The sequence below is a fragment of the Rhinolophus ferrumequinum genome, chromosome 7, assembly GCF_004115265.2.
Source record: "Rhinolophus ferrumequinum isolate MPI-CBG mRhiFer1 chromosome 7, mRhiFer1_v1.p, whole genome shotgun sequence".
Classification (NCBI taxonomy): Eukaryota; Metazoa; Chordata; class Mammalia; order Chiroptera; family Rhinolophidae; genus Rhinolophus; species Rhinolophus ferrumequinum.
This window is the reverse complement of record NC_046290.1, coordinates 4,176,224-4,193,805: the sequence shown is the minus strand read 5'-3', so window position 1 is coordinate 4,193,805 and position 17,582 is coordinate 4,176,224. Positions and strand designations below refer to the sequence as shown.

Here is a 17,582-nt window from a genome sequence, read left to right as displayed (position 1 = left end):
CGGAAACATACCCAGGTACCTGGGCGTGCTCACTGCAGGCCTGCTGGTCATATGGTCCCACAAGATGACACGCTGTCCCCGCATTCAGGAGGAGAAAGATGTGAGCACTGCTTAGGGAAGATCTCATGACAGACTGTCGGTGTAAAGACAAAAGAAGACACGGTCCCACTTACGCAGGAAGCTTCAGCCGCAAATGGACGTGAGTACACGCCAGGTCTAAACAGCTGTGCAGAGGTGACACCTCCAAACCAGCAGGAAGCCACGACACAGGCTTCCCAGCCCGGACACGGGTCAGCTGGGCGAGGGAACCCCTGCTGTCCACTCCACACACTGGGACCTGCTTGAATTTCTTTTACAAGAATGTACTCATCATACAGATTTTAAAAGGCAAAGGAAAAACGATAAGTATACTTTCTAGACGAAGAACAAGACTGTACACAGAAGTCCACCCTTGAAAATGTTCATTACACCCCTGCTTATATGTAACACTTGGTAACAGCAAAATGTTACATACAACACAAAACAGTCCATTGTAGTTCCGGATGATGAGATTACTTGTGTTTTTTGTATTCTTTTTGCTTGTGTGCATTTTTAATCTTAACAATGAATCTACATTCCATAATTAAAGAGAAAGCAAACAGAAGACGCCATCAGTCAGGCCTCTAACCGATGCCACGATGCCACGAGCCATCCCAGCTCACAGAGCAGCACCAGCGCGTGGTGTGGGCTCACCAGGCCGGGCCCGACCACCACCACGACGAGGGACGCAGGGCAGGCCCCTGCTGCCACAGGGAAGGGACAGACGTGGCCCGAGTGAACCCAGCGGGCGCCACGAAGAGGATTTCTGCGATGAGTGCAGTTAGAGACCCTGAGATGTGGTCAGTGCAACTGAGGACCTCGATGTTCCATCTCCTTAATTTAAATCTAAACAGTCACACGTGGCGAGTGGCCACCCTCTGCGACAGTGCAGTTCTGGCTGCTTCTTCCTTAACTAAACCCAAGACAGCTGAGCAACACCGAACTCACCAGAAGGTTGACGCACACATGCGTCATGTTTCTACAACATGGTTCTGGAGGTTTTCCAGAATTCAAGGAATGGGCTCCATCTCCCTTCCCAGACCATCACTCCTTCCTTTCATCCTTGGAGGCACAAAAGCCCAGGAAGTAAGAAGTGGCTGCCCCAGGGCGCCAGGCCCGACTTGACCCCCCACCCACACCATCCAGGGGGAGACCAAGTCAAGCGATGAACATGCTTTCTAGTAGATGCACAGACTCTTCTGTCCAAACCTTCTCTAAAATAAAGATTTTTAAATCTTAGGGCTAAATGTGGACAAATAAGCCCAATGTCTGTCAAAACTAACCACTACAGTTCTTGGTAAAATTTAAACACATACTTACTGCTACAATTAGAAAACTATGGTTTAATAGCTTAACAAGACATCAGCAACAAAGGTGCCGGATTAGGGCATTTTCCAAGTAACTGATGGAACTGTGGGACTGAGCAAAGCATGTTCCTCCTCCGTGATCACTAAAATGCACCTTTTCCTTAACATTTGAACATGTCTGAAATCAGGATGCATTTTTCAAGCAATGGCTGAGCATCAGATCAGTATAAAATTAAACGTTTTTCTTTCTTCATGGTACATTTCACATTGGTGCATCTTTTTAAGGTCAGTTATCTACAGGAAGTTGTCAATATGAAATTTGTATTTCTGACCCACAAAAACAACTATTTCAACTTTGCCAACGTCTTGCAAGCAATGGCACCTCAGACCCGCCCACACGTGGGAACGAGATGTGAGGAAGAAGAGGGTGGCCGTGAGGCCCAGTGGGACGAGGCCTGCCCCGCTCTCCGCAGCTACTGGGCGCCGATGAACCCGCAAAGCTCCCTACAGTCAGACCTCAGCCTAAGCTGTGAGTGGGGTCCAGAGGTAACAGCAGGGGAGCGGAGCTTGTGCTGCTGTGGTGGCAGCTTCAGCCTCTCGTCGTGGTTGTGTCACTAATGTGGGCAGGCACACGTGGGGTGGGGGGTCTGCTGTCATGTGCTTAAAAGAAGCCCTGCAAGCCTCAGCATGTATGAATGCAGCTCGTCTGCCATGGCCTAACTGAGAAGAGGAATTCCGGGACTAGTGATGGCTGCTGGCCCTTCCAGAGCAGGTCAGGTCAGGTGCACCTCAGAGATTCAACTGGGAAGAATCTCAGACTGATACTGTGTTTCCCCGAAAATAAGACCGGGTCTTGTATTAAGCTTTGCTCCAAAAGACACATTAGGGCTTATGTACAGGGGATGTCATCCTGAAAAATCATGTGAGGGCTTATTTTCCAGTTAGGTCTTATTTGTGGGGAAACACGGTACTTCGCAAGCCTGGAGAAAGGCTTGACTGATTCATTTTCTGGTTATTTTGAGAAAGAAATGGTGAGACCAGAGTTTTCAGTGAATTTTAGTTTTTATCATGAAACTGCCAGAGAACAGACTTCTGAAGCATTATTTTCTAATGTACTTTTAAAGTAAATATTAAGAAATAAAGTTCTTTGAAAAATGAGAAGACATTTCTCATCTACAATTGTTCTAAGAGTCCACAGCCATTCAGAAGGTAATGACTGACTTCTCGATTTTTTATACATTTCCCAATTTCTGCTTTTAGTACCAAATATCAGGATCAGCGATGTTTTAGCACCTTAGTATCCGGCACACGGCTGCAGCAAATATTTATAAAACCCACCTCAATGAGCTATTTTAAAGAGTTAAAGATGGATCATTTGGTTAGAGAACCAAATTATCTAATTTCACAGCTAATGAAGCTACTGATGAGCACAGATGACCACTTCAGGGGATTATGTCTTATTCTAGAAACTGAGCTGCTGAGGTACAGGGTTCCCAACTGTCTAAACTGGAATGCAAGCCAGGGAGGCCTGGCTGGTCTGGAGGGCCGCGGGGAGAGAGGGCGGCCCCAGCCGTCCGTGTCAGCGCCTCCCGCTCCAGGACACTGGGTGTCCAGGCCCAGGCGCCAGAGCTGCCTCCTTCCCCTGCTCCCAGCCCCAGCACAATCTGGATGTTGCTCCAACGTGGCCTCTTTGCACCTGACCATGGACAGGCAGATGCGCTGCAGCAGGTAACGGACACAAACAAGGGGCCCGAAGCACGGACCACGGCGTTTGTTTAAAACATGAAAGCAGGAAGAAACGGGGTGAAGGACACACGCAGCAGGCTCTGGCTGCAGGCCGGCCTGCTCCCCTAGACTGCAAGTCTTGTGGGTGCTTCAGAGCAGAGGTGATCAGAGCTGGGAATGTAGTCATCGTTTTCTTAACGGTAAAGAGGAGCCAGGGGAGTGAATGCAGCCTCCTCCCAGGTGCTTGCAAGAGCCTCACCACCTGAAGCCACTAAACACACACGAGCTGCACTCTTAGTGTTAACATGGCCCAGCCTCCCTCCTCACTGAAATCCCAGAACCCCCCACACTGGGCCCCACAGTCCTGTCCCCACATTAACCAGGTGTGGCGTTTACCTTTCACCCCCCATAAATGCAGTCAATTCCAAACGCTTGGGGAAAACCAAGTTTTTCCGTTCCGCTGTAAAATGAAACAGAAAACACTAGAAACCGTCTTCAACTGTTAAGTTATTCTCTCCCTCTCCCCCTGTCTCCAAATCTTCCTAAAACCTTCCAAAGCTTTAAAAAGCCAGTGATTTCTCGGAAATTAGAAATCCCTCCCCTCGGCTCCACAAAGTTCACTGTCTGCTTTTTTGCCAAAAACGACGCCTTAGTGAAAATATTTGGAGCTCCCGACTAGACTCTAGTTTGAAGCACGCTGGACCAGAGCCCCTCGCTGGTCTGGACCAGACACAGGGCCGGCTCTGAGCTGGCAGCCCATCCCTCCTCAGTACCAGAGAGGCGGGCGGGTACTGAGCAGGGACAAGTGCCGACACCCGTGAGGGGACGACCGAGTCACTTCTCCTGTCAGGGAGGGCCACCCTCTTTAAGGCACTTATTTGCTGATACAGTTACTGAGCTAATTATAAATCACTCTTATTTATTTTTAATTACAGTACAAGACCATTGACAACTGCTCCAATTTTTCAGGAAACCGTGCATCAGAACTTCAGAGGTTTGTTAGATTTTTCACCTAAGTTCCAAAGTAAAAGGAAACTAACTGAAACTGCAAAGTCGAGACCTCATGTTTCCAGAGTGTTCCTTTCTGTTGTTAAGGTGGGGGCTGCCACGCCAGGGCTCCCATCAGCCTGCTCTAGTCTGCTCCTCAGCTTCTCACCACACCTTGCAGAGACCTACCTGTGCACCTGTCTTTCTTCAGAGGAGCTTTGAATAAAGCTACATGTGCACATGATTTCACAAGTGTTAATGAAGAGTGAGGCCCTTGAAAGAAGCCGCTGCAAAGTGGTGGGGGAGGGAGGCGCCTGACAGCTAAGCAACTGACAGGAGTGGGGGGTACCTCCTTGGAGGAGAAGCAGGCAGGAGCTGGGCAAGAAAGGCACTGCTGCTGTGGGACAGACCAAGGCCAACCCAAGGTTCAAAAGGCTAAGACCAAGTAGCATTCACAAAATAGCCAGGGCAGAAGGCTCTGCAGCTTTGGAATCATCAATGCAGTAACTAAGGTCCATACAAATTCAGCTCCCAGCAAAAGTCAGCTTCCTCTTTCCTCGCTTCAAGACCCCTCCTTAGGGATCAATCACATTGAATCCTGGTGTAGGGAGATGGCCCAGGGCCTTTCAGACCCTAGACTGAGACGAGCAGGGGAAATGACACTCTTCCACAGGGCAAACCCAAGCTCGCTGCAAATGCCATGCCAAGGCCCTGGGGCCACCGGAGACCAGAGAACCCCAACAATCTTCTCTTCCCCTCAGAACAGAAAGCTCAGATACCAGAAGCTTATGATTAAGCCATGGCAACAGTATTTAATTGAATGCATTTCTTCTGAACCCCCTACTAGAGAAGAAAAGATGTGCTGAGATGGTTTTCATAGAAAGAACTCTGGTGAGGCACCTGGGAGCTTCCCACAGACCAGGATGAAGTCCCCCCCAGCATTTCACAAACTGAGTGACACGCTGAGTGACACATGGATGTTCCAGAATCATGACTATGCCATTCTGCATTAGAACCCCAAGAACCACCCCACGCCTCAAGCACCTGCTGGAGCAAACAGCAGAAGCACCCCACTTGCTTAGCACATCCGCAACCCATCATGGGGCACAAATGACCCACGGGCCTCCATCTCCTGACAGTGGGGTCCTCAGGAACCCACAATGCAGTGGAGATCTCAGCTGGGCGAGCGGCCGGGCACAAGAAGACCCTCTGCTGAGCCTTGGGCACTGGCTCCCTCCTGGGCTGGCTCAAGCCGCCTACCACCCAGGTTTGCCTGGCCGCCACTGCACAATTACAGGCCACTGCAGGCCACTTCTAGGTGCTCAGAGGGAAGTCCAGGGTCCCCAGCCTTGCCTACTACTGTGTTTCCCCAAAAATAAGACCTAGCCAGACAATCAGCTCTAATGCATCTTTTGGAACAAAAATTAATATAAGACCGGGTCTTGTATTATAGTAAAATAAGACCCGGTCATATTAATTTTTGCTCCAAAAGACACAGTAGAGCTGATTGTCCGGCTAGGTCTTGTTTTCAGGGAAACACGGTAAGTGTTCACTAGACAGATGATAACTGGCCAGGACCACACGACCAGAACTCAAACCCGGAGCTGTGTGCCCTCAAACTTGGTGTTCAGCCACAGAGCTGGGAAGCCACACTTAGGAGGTGACCCGACATACAGAAACATGCGGAAGCTCACTGTGGTCCCCTTATAAGAGTGAAGCTCTCTGATTATTAGGAAATCATGTACAGTCACACATTTAAACACTGTTTTGAAGAGCTTTCCAATGACAAGAGGAACCACTTATCTAGAATTAGATTTAAACAAACAAATGCAAAATGACCTCTTTGCAACATATTTAAAGCAGCATAAAAATAACAACGAAATATGCTCAAATGTTAGAAGAAAAATTATGGGTAGTTTCTTCTCTGTATTTTCCAGACTTCTTCCCTAAGTATGTTACAGCCTTTGTAATCACAACGAAAAAACCAACAGTACCTCAGCTTTGCTGACTGACACTGCCTTCAGCTCCGAAGGTCCCAGGGCAGACCTCATGGGCTGGCCTGACGTCTTCTTCACGAAGCTGGCCGCCTTCAGCCTTCACCTTCACAGCAAGGCCAAACCAGGAGAAAGGGCTTTCCCTGCTGCCTGTCTGTCGCAGCCCCCAGTGGGCCGCCCTCCTGGCCTCCTGGAGATCCTGGAACGACTCCTGTGACTGCTCAGCTCTGAGGGCCCGCCAGGCTAAAAGGCCCCTCTGCGCTAAAGCTCCGGTTCTAGAGCCACCCCAAGTCACTGGTTCAGGAAGCTACCCCCCACTGCAACGTAAAAGACAGGGCTCCTGAAGAAGCTCCTCTGCAGATGCGGGAGACTAACCCTACAGGAGACGTGTGTGAGGAAGGGACTGTCCTCCCAAGTACCCCAGCTCTCCGGCCCTGCCACACCAGGTGCAGCTAACAGGCTTTCTCCTGTGCCAGCTCGCCTCCCGGCCACTGCTGCCGAGGGCGGCGCTGAGAAGAATTCTGAAGCTGCAGGGAGACTTAAAAAGCCTTCAAACTCATTAGTGATACTATGGTATCCATGTTCTCAGGATTAGCTGACATTTCCCGGCCGTTTGCTCTGTGCCGGCGCATGGAGCATGAGCACATAAGCACCACGACTGCCGTCCCCCGCTGGCAGGTCACAGCTGCCTGGAGCCAAGGCAGCACCTCCCGCAGCTCTCTGCTCACAGCGCCCCGGAGCCTCGTGTGCCATCAGCTCCGCAGACCTCTGGCCCGACCCCAGCTGCACCCACGCCACCTCCAGCACCTGAAGTTGCTCTTCCCCTCTCGCTGATGGACGTGACCACAGAGCAGCAGCGTCACACTTGCACAGCCTCTCCCCAGTGCTGGTGCTGTGTCCTGATGGGACAAGTCACCCCAAAGCCCCTCAGAGCAGGAAAGCCGGGCGTGGTGCACCCCTGGGGGAGGGAGAGCTTGCCGATCACTGCCCCCCAGTGTGCCCAGAGCCGGCGGCCTGTGGACCTGAGCAGTGGGGTCTCCTCCGGCGGAAGCGGACGTGCCTCAGGTTTCTCCATTCACAGCCAGACACCCGGGACGTGTGGTGTGGAGGCGCTGAGGCAGAGAAACCTGTGCCTCAGGCACGCGGCAGGCTGCAGGGACCACGGCACCAAGTAACTCTCCTTCAGAAACGTGGCCACAACACACACAACAAAAAGACACGATGAGCGGAAGGGCTGGAGCCGGATGGAGGGTCCCTGTGAGGACCACGGCCGGGGCCGCGGGGGAGCCCGGGGAGCACTGTCTGCCGAGCGCAAGGCAGGAGCCGCCCCGCGGCACGTGCAGCACAGAAGGAACAAAGACGGCCGGTGCCTGTGGGCCCTGCTGGACGACACACAGCCTGGACGAAGCCGGAGGGACGGCGGCACACACAGCACGTGCAGATCTGAAGGGGTCCCCGGCAGCCCCGCTGCTGAGCAGGAAGTCTATGGAAGCACAAGCCAAGACTAACCAACGGCAAACTGTGGTTTCCTGTGGGCTCAGGACTGCCCCTGCTTTCCAGCTCCGAGAACCTGCAGGACCTCAGCTGCCCTGTGCCTCCATTTCCTCATGTGAAACACGAAGGAGGACGATGATGGTCCCTGCACCCCCACACGGCACTGTCATGAGCATGTAATGAGTCCGGACCAAGTAGTCAGACAGGGCCTGGCACTGAGTCAGAGCCCACCATACGCTGGTGATTACAATTACAGAACGCAGCAGAAATGCGTACGTCATGCTGACAGACGAGATAACCCCGATCGGGAGATGGCGAAATACGTGGAGGGCCGTCTGAGTCGGCCTGGGCGCCTTACACAGCTGCACACACGTCTCTCTCACAGCTCTGCGGCCTGAAGTCCAAGACCAGGGCCCCGGGAGGCCGGCTGTGGGAGGACGCCCCCTGGCTTGCACACGCCGTCTTCTCACCTGTCCTCACATGGTAGAAAGAGCGCGCGGAAGCTCTCAGAAGGCACTGACACCCCCACTCACCTCCCAAAGGCCGAGCCCTAATCCCATCCCACTTCAACATAGGAATTTGGGGGGAGACAATTCAGTCCATAGCGAAGGCTAACATCTCTACCCTACGTAGCAGCAAGCAGATCACTATGGTTTCATTGGAACTTTTACTGAGTTTATTTTTTTTTGCACTTATCTACTTAAGATTTTTATCATCCTTTTTATATTCTTCGTCTCAGCAACGTTTCTTAGAAACTAGTATTTCTATCTAAAGTTGAACATTACTTTCACTTTCAGGCACAATTAATAATTTAGTAAACTGTATTTAAGGAGAACATGAACTGTCATGGAAGTACTTCTGTGGATCAACCTGTGTTTCCGTCACACGTGGGCCTAGGGAACTGGAACTCAACGTAATCGCTGTCTTCCTATTGTCATACCCGTTTGGATACTGCCCTCTTTGCTCTCCAGGTCCAGTGGTTACAGAGATGGTCTGTGGACCAGACCACCTGGCCGCCAGCGCTGGCTCTGCACCTACCGGCCATATGAGCCTGGGCCGGCCACGTCACCAAGCCTCACTTCTCCTTCTGCATGGTGAGAGGGCAAGAGCTTCTCCCTGTCCTGGGAGGGCCGCAGGAGGCGCTGCATGAACGGGTGGGGGCTCAGTCGGGCCAGTGACGACCGATCGTTACTGTGACAAGTGCTGAAGACCACTCGTTTGATGGGAATAAAGGCAAAGCTGGAGCAGCTGCCTGCTAAGAGAAGCTTCGAGCGAGCAGTGAGCCTCTTCCGAACCATCGCCCTTTTAGTTCCCCTAAAGGCCCATCCTAAAAAGCCTTTTTCAGTCTTAACAATGTTCAAGCTTCAGTTCACTCCAAGCGTTGCCCTGTGACAATTCTCACAAGTTCCCATTCTTTGGGATTTGGTCTTGGTTCTCCATTCTTATTTCTACCCATCATGACTGTATTTAGGTTTGTACATCAGTCTCTTGTGAGTCAGTCTTTGTCAGAGCCACCAACTCTTTAGACAGACTCATCTGCCTTTTTCCACAACTTATAACAATGCTTGAGTATTTTTTTGCGTGTCACAGGCCATGCCAGGTTGTCCTCTCGTGTATTTTTGCCATGATTTCCAAGATGTTCTTCGATTCTCATAAATCAGTTTACTTACAGTTAGAGAAACGCCTATAACCAAAACGCTCTTTCCTGTGCTGTACCCTCTGTGCCAACTCACCATGTCCCTGCTCCACGCTCTTGACCAAGAGCCCGGGGAGCACTGGTGAAGTGCGTGGGCTTTCTCGTACCAGGCCTCCCACCTCCTGGCCCAGGTCTTTTATTTACTGGTTGCACCTCAGGCAAGATGCTTACAGCTACTCAGGCTTAACTTGTCTCTCTTTAAAATGAGTTACTGTCAAGAAGAAGAACTGGGAGAATGCAGGTCCAAAGCAGCACCTGACACCCAGGAGGCAGTCGGGGAGCCCTCCCTGGTCCTACTTTTGGTCTTTCAACTCTCTATCTTCAGACAAAACAGCAACTCAGCAAAAGCTCCATTTTTGGAATACTACAACCAGTAAGAATCATTCCGATGGCAGGAGTCCTGCTCCCTCCACCGCAATGCCCCTCCAGGCCAGTTCCGGAAAGCAGCAGGTTCAGTGTACTACAGTAGCAGGATGGCTTCCTGTCCCTGGAATCCTCCCGCAGTGTTCCCCTATCTTCTTCATTCTGCACTTGACTGTCAGAGTCCTTCAAGGAGGAGCTGGCACCGCCACCTGGCACTGGGTCTCCACTGACACGTTTAAACCAGGTTTCCAGGGCAAAGTAGTTGCTGTCTTCCCTCCCCGTATCTTGGGGATGCCTCCTTCACTTAACACTGCGTGGAGCTCCCCGACACGAGTGCCAGACTGACATTTCCAAGTGCAGCATCTTTTGCCGAATCACACCAGCCTGTCTCGGCTTTGGTTTTCTGTCTACAAGACAGGAGTAACATTACCCACTTCGTGAGCCTGCTGAGAACCCAGGGAGGACCCTCAGGCAGAGGCGGGCCCCACAGAGCCCCACGCACTCTGAGCTGCTGCTGCGTGACCAGGGGACTGCCAGATGATGTCACTACGCAGGCACACAGAACTGCCGACACCTGGCACCTGCACCCGCAGACCAGACACGTGCCAGGCTGCACGTGGCTGTGAACCCAGTTTATGCCTCACTGGTGACTGAAACAGCAGCCCTTTGAAAAGGAATTACACTACGAACTCAGAAACACTATTTCTAGAGCTTTCCAGGGGTGACTTGCTCAGTAGCACAGTTTTTGTTCCTGTTTTGAGTCTGGATTTATTCAGGCAACAGTTAATCAAACACTGTGTTCTGAATAGAGTCTAAAGTTATTTCAGTTCAGTGCTGCCCAAGCACAATGCATTTAATTTTTCATTTTAATTCAATGCAACTGAAATTCAGTTCCTCAGTTGCATTAGTCACATTTCAGTGGCACATGTGGCCAGTGGCTCCCGTTACAGGACCACACAGAACCAGAACTCTGCCGCCTTCACAGGACACGTACTGGACAGCACTGCTCTATCTCGGCCTAACGGGCCTGGGCACCCACCTCTGTGTTCTCCACTACACACAGAACGTGCTAGAAGCTGCAAAGAGTTCAGAGAAATCACACAACACGCACTTCTATTATGTGCACAGAGCAACAAAAACACCCTGACCAACTTTAAACAAGTTACATACAGCAGCACACGCATACCTGATAAAGTACATCAGGAGTCCCCTTAAGGCTCTGGGGAGGTACGGTTCTTATTTAAAAACTGGAGAACACATTACTTGGGCATCGTTTAAGGTTTTAAAAATAGAAAAGAATGTCCTGATTCAAAGGGAGAGAGTGTTTCTGCAGCATCACGGCGGCCGGCCTCCAGCAGTGCCCGCGGCCTTGCCCGAAGACTCGGCCTCTGGGTCTTCAGCAGTTTCTCCAGGAAGAAAGTTTCGGCCTGAGAGGGAAAGTTGTCTGTGTTTTCAACAACCAGGCAAAAGGCTTCTTCTGTCTAGTTGGCAACAAGAACCACATAATTTTTGGTTTCAATTTCCTCAGAGAGGAGAAAAGGAAAGCAAAGGCCTTTCTAATCCCTCACGTGACAATTCACACGTGGCTCCAAGTTTCCTTTACTGAATATGTCCCTGCGAGGGGACATCACAGGCCCTGCTTCACAGGTGGGGAAACTGAGGCTCAGAAGTGAGAACCCACGATGAAACCCGCCAAACCTAGACCGTGACCCAGGCTCTGTGAGAGCACGCTGCAGGCTGGCGCAGCGAGCTCAGGCCCCGTGCACGCCTCCGAAAGCTGGCCAACAGACGCCAGTCAAAGTCTCAAAGCAGAAAGCCTGCTTTTCCGTTGCCTTAGAGCCCTGCATCCTAGCCATTCCTTCAGATTCCAGGATTCCAGAAACATGACGATCGTCTGAAATCTCTTTCAAACGTGGAAAGATATAAACCATCTACATCCACACGTTATCACTTAAGAAATAAACTCCAATCAAAAGCCACAGAAGAGCCTAAATGGTTGTGCAGAATGGCTTATTTGGGAATTAGAAAGAGCAGAAACCCACAATAAAAAGGCTGCTGATAATCAAAGACATCCCCTGCCAATGGGAACGCCAGAGCTGATCCCATCTAGTCCACCTGTCAGTGTGGAGACAGATAAATCTCTGCACAGTGACCCACCCAGTCCAGGACCAAGTCCAGCGGCTGCTGCCTCCTCCTGGAAGCCAGCGCACGCCTCCGAAGCCCAGGACACGAGTGAGCCAGTCACAGGACACTGAGCAGGTGCCCAGGCTTCCTAACTTTTCATGTTAAGTATTACTTTTTACTACAAAAGTAAGAGACCCGTTAAAACTAAGTGGGAATGCCTTTCAAATACAGGACAGAATTTTTTGAATGTTTTGTTTTTGCCTTTGATATTGCAAGGCATAAAAATGCCTTAACCACACTCTTCAGGAAGACAGGCAGATAAACTGCGAAAGATTGACTTTTCTGTATTTGGATAACTTCAGAGATGGCAATCAAATCTTTAGAAATTCTAAGACAGACAAGTTAACTTTAGCATTTATTTAAACTATGTAGACTTGCCACCCCTCACTTGCTCATCTAAGCTGGCAGATCCCCTTCCTTCCTACCTTCCTTTCCTTCCTTCCTTCCTCCCTCCCTCCCTCCGCCCCTCTTTCCCTCTTTTCCTTCTACCCATCCATCCATTCATCTATCCCACAGGTACTCAGAGGTAGCAGCGAGCATGTGCATGGCTCTGAAAACACAGACTGAAACACAGCCCCTGAGGGGACACAGGGGAGCAGTGGTCAGTTCTGTAAGAGCAGCAGTATCCACAGAAAGGGACCAAGGTGGAACCATTTGGGGCAGCCCCCACTCCCATTACCCTGGACTGCAGGACAACTGGTGTGGGGTCTTCTGCAAAGCGAGCCTGGACTGCTATGTACTTAGAACTGGATTCCAGAAGTGACTTGGGTGAGTCACCAGCCACCCTTTCACCTAGCATAGGAATGACACTTCAGCTGGCCTACGTAAGCTAGCTCATGAACAGGACTTTTTAATCACTGTAATTTTCATGTATTCATTCACATGGCTTTCTGGAAAACTTTTCTTAGATGGCATATTTTAGTACACATGAGAGAGGCACAGAAAGGCATTCAAAGCTAGGGTCACTTTGGTTGCCCAAGTTCAGTGATGACAAACATGTAGAGGACAGGACCAGCAATCTGCAAAAGTTATCACGACAGGCTGGAGTCCGGTCGCGGCACAGAAGTTGGGAAAGAATACCACAAGGTCCTCGTCACCCATCTGCCCACGGCAGGGGAAGTCTCCCTACAGCAGGACATTTGCATGCGGCAGGAAGCCCAAGATTCTACACGTAATCCCTGGGACCGGAGACTAGAAGGCCATCAGCACCCTGTGATCCTGCTGATTGTTCCATGCCCTTAAGGGAGAGGGTACCCGGGGGGGCCGGACCCAATTCCACAAGCCCTGAAAGCAGAGGGCTTCTTCCAGCTAGCGGAGACATGTCAGGGAGATGCAGGCAGCTCTGCAGCTTTGAAGACAGAGGGGCCCCAAGCCAAGGAATGCAGGTGGCCTAAAGTAGCTGAGAGGGACCCAGCTGCCAGCCAGCAAAGAATGAGAGATCTCAGTCCCACAATTCACTGCAAGGAACTGAATTCTGCCCGTTACAGGAATGAGCTTGCAAGAGGACCGTGAGCTCCAGCCCAGAACACAGCAGCCAGCACCTTGACTTCAACCCAGCCACCACCCCGCCTTCTGACCCACAGAAACTGTAAGACAATAAGCAAGTGCTGTTTTACGGCGCTGACTTTGCTGTCATTTGTTACACCGCCGCAGAAAACCAGTGCAGCACGGAACTCTCAGAATAAGACATTTACCTTGTAGTGCAAATCCCAAATTGTCAGAGATGCACCGCGCCACCTCACCCGGGAGGCACGTTCGCACTGGGGCAGGTGTGTTGGGCATCTGTCTTGATTACCGTGATCACGGTAAGTCTGAGCAGCTTCTCAGCCTCCAGGCCCTTTCCTACTGGCCAGACCAGGGGCTCTCTTACCTCCGTTCTGTCCCTTTCGAAGCCCCAAGAAAGAGTTCTCAGTGGCCTTCCTCCATCCCTCTGGCTAAGCTGGCAGCCAGGGGTAGGTTCCAAAGAGCCAAAGGGTTGGCTGCCACGAGCCCAGCGGGCCCCATGGCAATGGTCATTGAGCCACCTTCCTCCCCTGACCCAGGACAGCTCCAGCACTCCGCTTTACTCCTCCGCCGCAAGGACTGGGAGCAGCAAACCAAGCACCCGCCCTTCCAGGCACAGGGCCGAGGGCAATCCCACCAGGCTCCTCCTCTAGGTAGAGAGGACAGGAAGTGACACGCTGAGGGCAGGACTGGGGGCATGCACACCCCCACAGAAGCAGGCAAGGAAGGGGGACCAGCAAAAGCAACAAAGCATTACCATGAGCATTACTGTTGAGGCCCCCACTACCGTGTTCCCCCGAAAATAAGACTGGGTCTTACATTAAGATTTGCTCCAAAAGATCCATTAGGGCTTATGTTCAGCGGATGTCATCCTGAAACATCAAGCGAGGGCTTATTTTCCAGTTAGGTCTTACTTTCGGGGAGACACGGTAGGTGGGTTAAAATGCAGACCTCCTGGCTGTTTCCCTGCGCACTCTTAGCCCCACACCACGTGGCCTCTGAGCTGAGTTCTAACAGGCAGGCAGGGGTGTCAGTGTGGGACCCTGGCAGAGAGGGCAAGCAGACCTCCAAGCCACAGCAGTGCCCTAGAGGCCTGCTGAGAACTTCAGGCTTTAGTCTTTAACCTAAGGGGGGCTGCGGGGTCCCGTGACAGGGCTCCAGTGGGGTGGGACCTGATCAAACCTGCTGGTAGATGACCGCATCGGGAAAGGCCCAGCACCTGCGGCTACGGAGCGGTCTCCACCACAGGTAACAACAGTCCACGTGAGGGTGAGAGGATGAGGTAGAGAGAGAGACATTACACAGGACGGGGATGAAGGTCTGCACACAAACAGAAGCGAACGACGGGCCCCGGACAGACGGTGCTCACGTGTGCTGGGCCCCCGGGGGGCACTCTCCAAGGAGGCTCAGGTTTGGGTACCGGGATCCTGAGGTTGGGTCTCCCGTGCCAACCCCTGCCCATATCCAAGCAAAGCGCCTGGCATGCAGTGGGCTCATTTACTAAGAAAAGCAACAGTCAGGGATGTACTGAGGCTTACTATAAAGCTGCAGGTGAGGAAACAGCACCCAGAGCCTGAGTGATCTGCACACGGGAACGACTGCCACTGCTAGAGGCTCATGAAAGGAAGAAGCGGGACTCCAGACCGTCTGGGCCCAAAAATGCTCTGTAAGTGAGGACGACATACCTTCCTACCTGCCAAGTGCTAAGACACAGAGCCACTTCCAGTTACACGACTGGCTGGAAACCTGAAGGTCGCCCCCAAAGAGCTCTTAGGTACAATGTCACACATTATGAAAGTGCTCCCACCACCTCTTCTCAGAAAGTTCTACAAGTAAGAACCGAAGGAGAGAGGGAAGAGGAGACGGGGCTCCTGCTTGGTCTGATGTGCGTGCTCAGGCTTCAGGGAATCGAAGTTAACAATCCTTCTAAACCAAACCAGGTGAAACACGTCGCAGAATACGCATCTATTAATGTCTATGACACATGCTCTAAAGTGGTATCAACTTGTTTCCCAACATAATTCAAATGAGAATAAGCAGACCTATAAGAAAGAAAGTTCCTTTAAGAAGTAATACCAATATCTAACAATTTGGAAATTAGAAGAATGTTAATGTTTGTAACAACCCTAAGACCCTGGGAAATCCTTAGGTGCCTTTTAAATGAGCATGTAATTGTGCAAAAACAGTTTGAGATACTGAAATGAAACCTGTGTGCAAACACTTTATTTCTAGACGCTCAGAAAAGCAAAAGGATTGGGTAACAGTCACACCTGAGCAATTTTACCTGGGACAGCTCCATTCCCCACCCCAAACACACACACGTTTTTTAACCAGTCCTGGTCATCTGTAATTGCACTAAACTTAAAACAAAACTTTTAATATCCTCTAGACTGGTGTGAAAATACTTAAAATAAAGATGGCATCTTCCAAAAAAATAAGTATGTGCTACAAACATTTTTTTCTTTGAATGCTATTAGTTCTTTTTAAAAAACTGCAGTTGATGCTTTTTATGTTAATTTCAGCACCAAATTAATTGTAACATACAAGCCCTCTCCCAAAAAAGTCACTTCTAAATTAACTGTTGGTTAAATTGTATCACAATCAAAAAACTAATCATCTTTTAAAAGGACTCTGCCAAAAAGAAAAAAAAAAGTTAACATTTACCCTCAATTTGATTCAAATTACTGGCAATACTAAATCGTCTGCAACTTAATTACAGAAAACGCCACGCCTATCCGCACCCCACTTTGACCATGGGTCCCTAACACGTCTTGGGGGAGGAAAAGAGGGAAAGTATCAGATCTCCCTTTCCAGTCTCAAGAGGCAAAAAAGGAAAACATCTGCACAAGCCGGATTCAGCGGCCCCCTACCCGCACTTAGTTCTAGGACCCGGGCAGACCACTCGGTTAGAAAAGGAGTTTCTAAATAAAAATCTTTCAGTGGAGTCGGACCTTGGCCTCCAGCATCCAGCCTTGAAATTAAAGAGGAGCCCAGACAGGGACGTTTGAGCGCCCGCGACACCACGGCGTGTCCGCGCACCCGGCGGGGCGGGAGTCCCCCCGCCCGGGGCGCCGCGCGCAGGACCCCCTCCGCGCTCCCCGCCGCCGCCCGCGCGCACTCACCCCTGGATGCCCGGGCTGTACGCGCGACTCTTCCACGGCGTGCCGGGCCGCGGCGCCTGGGGCCCGGGGCCGCCCCCTCCGCTCAGCGCGGCCGCGCGGCTGCCTGACAGCAGGTAGTTGAGGCCGTAGGTGCTGGCCTTGTTCTCTCGTTTCCGGCGCCCCGGGTGGAACTGGTGCTGCGGCGGGGAGCCGGCGGGCGCGGGGCCGCGCGGCCCGGGGTGCCCGTTGGCCGTGCCGGGGGCGCTGGGCGGGCCGTCGGTGAAGTGGAAGAAGGCGCCGCCGCGGCCGCCGCCCGCCCGGCCGAGAGAGGCGCTGCTCGAGGACGACGACGAGCAGCCGGGGCTCTCGGTACCCGACTCGGCGTTGGACGAGGACGACGACGACGACGACAGCGACGGCGACTTGTGCAGGCGCCGGGCACCCTCGGCCGCAGGCCCGAGCGCTGTCAGCAGCGCGGGGGGCAAGGCGGCCGGGCCTGGTGCGGGCGGCGGAGGCGACGCGGCGGGCAGCGCGGGCCCTGCCAGGCCGCCGCCGCCCAGCCCGGCCGCCCCCGCCGCGGCCGCCGTGTCCAGAGCCGGCGAGTTGAGGCAGAAGTAGGACGCGAAGCCCGAGCCGCCGCGGCCCACGCCCTGCGAGGTCTCCCAGATCTGCATCCACAGGGCATTGGCCGGCCCCTTCTGCTCGGGCTGGATCCAGGCCACGCGCGGATCCATCCACGCGCCGCCCCGCGGGCCCGCGCGCCCGCCCCCCCGCCCCGCCGCGGCCCCGCCCCCGCCGCGCCCCGAGCCCCGGCCGCGCGGCGCACGGACCGACGGACGGCCGGGCGGCCGGGCCTGCGCTGCGGCTCCGGCCGGCTGGCGGCGGCAGCTCCCGTCGGGGTCCCGGCGCGGCGCGGGGCGACCCTGGCAGGCCGCGGCTCGGCTCGGGCCTGTAGGGCGGCTTCAGGCGGTGCGGGGCGGGCGCGGGGACCGCGGCGGCGTTCCACACGGGCCGCCGGGAGAGGCCATGGAAGAAGGGCGGGCGGCCGGGCCGAGGGGGCGGGCCCAGGCGCCGCGCGGCCCGGGACCCGCAGGAGGGCCGCCGCCGTGCGCCGGGCCCTCAGTCACGCTCCCGCCGCTGGCTCCGTGCT

The 17,582-nt window shown here is 52.9% G+C and overlaps 1 protein-coding gene across 2 annotated transcripts in view; it reads right to left on the bottom strand.

The window, feature by feature from the left end:
• Positions 1-17,177, bottom strand: part of TENT4A (terminal nucleotidyltransferase 4A) — a 36,800-nt gene extending 19,623 nt beyond the window's left edge. The window contains exon 1 of one of the 2 annotated variants that reach the window (XM_033110696.1): positions 16,454-17,177. In XM_033110696.1, coding sequence (XP_032966587.1) covers positions 16,454-17,166 — 713 coding nt within the window. In that variant the 5' untranslated portion in view covers positions 17,167-17,177. The remainder of the gene's footprint in view (positions 1-16,453) is intronic. The other variant, XM_033110697.1, reaches the window with a different exon arrangement.
• Positions 17,178-17,582: the final 405 nt, after the last annotated feature.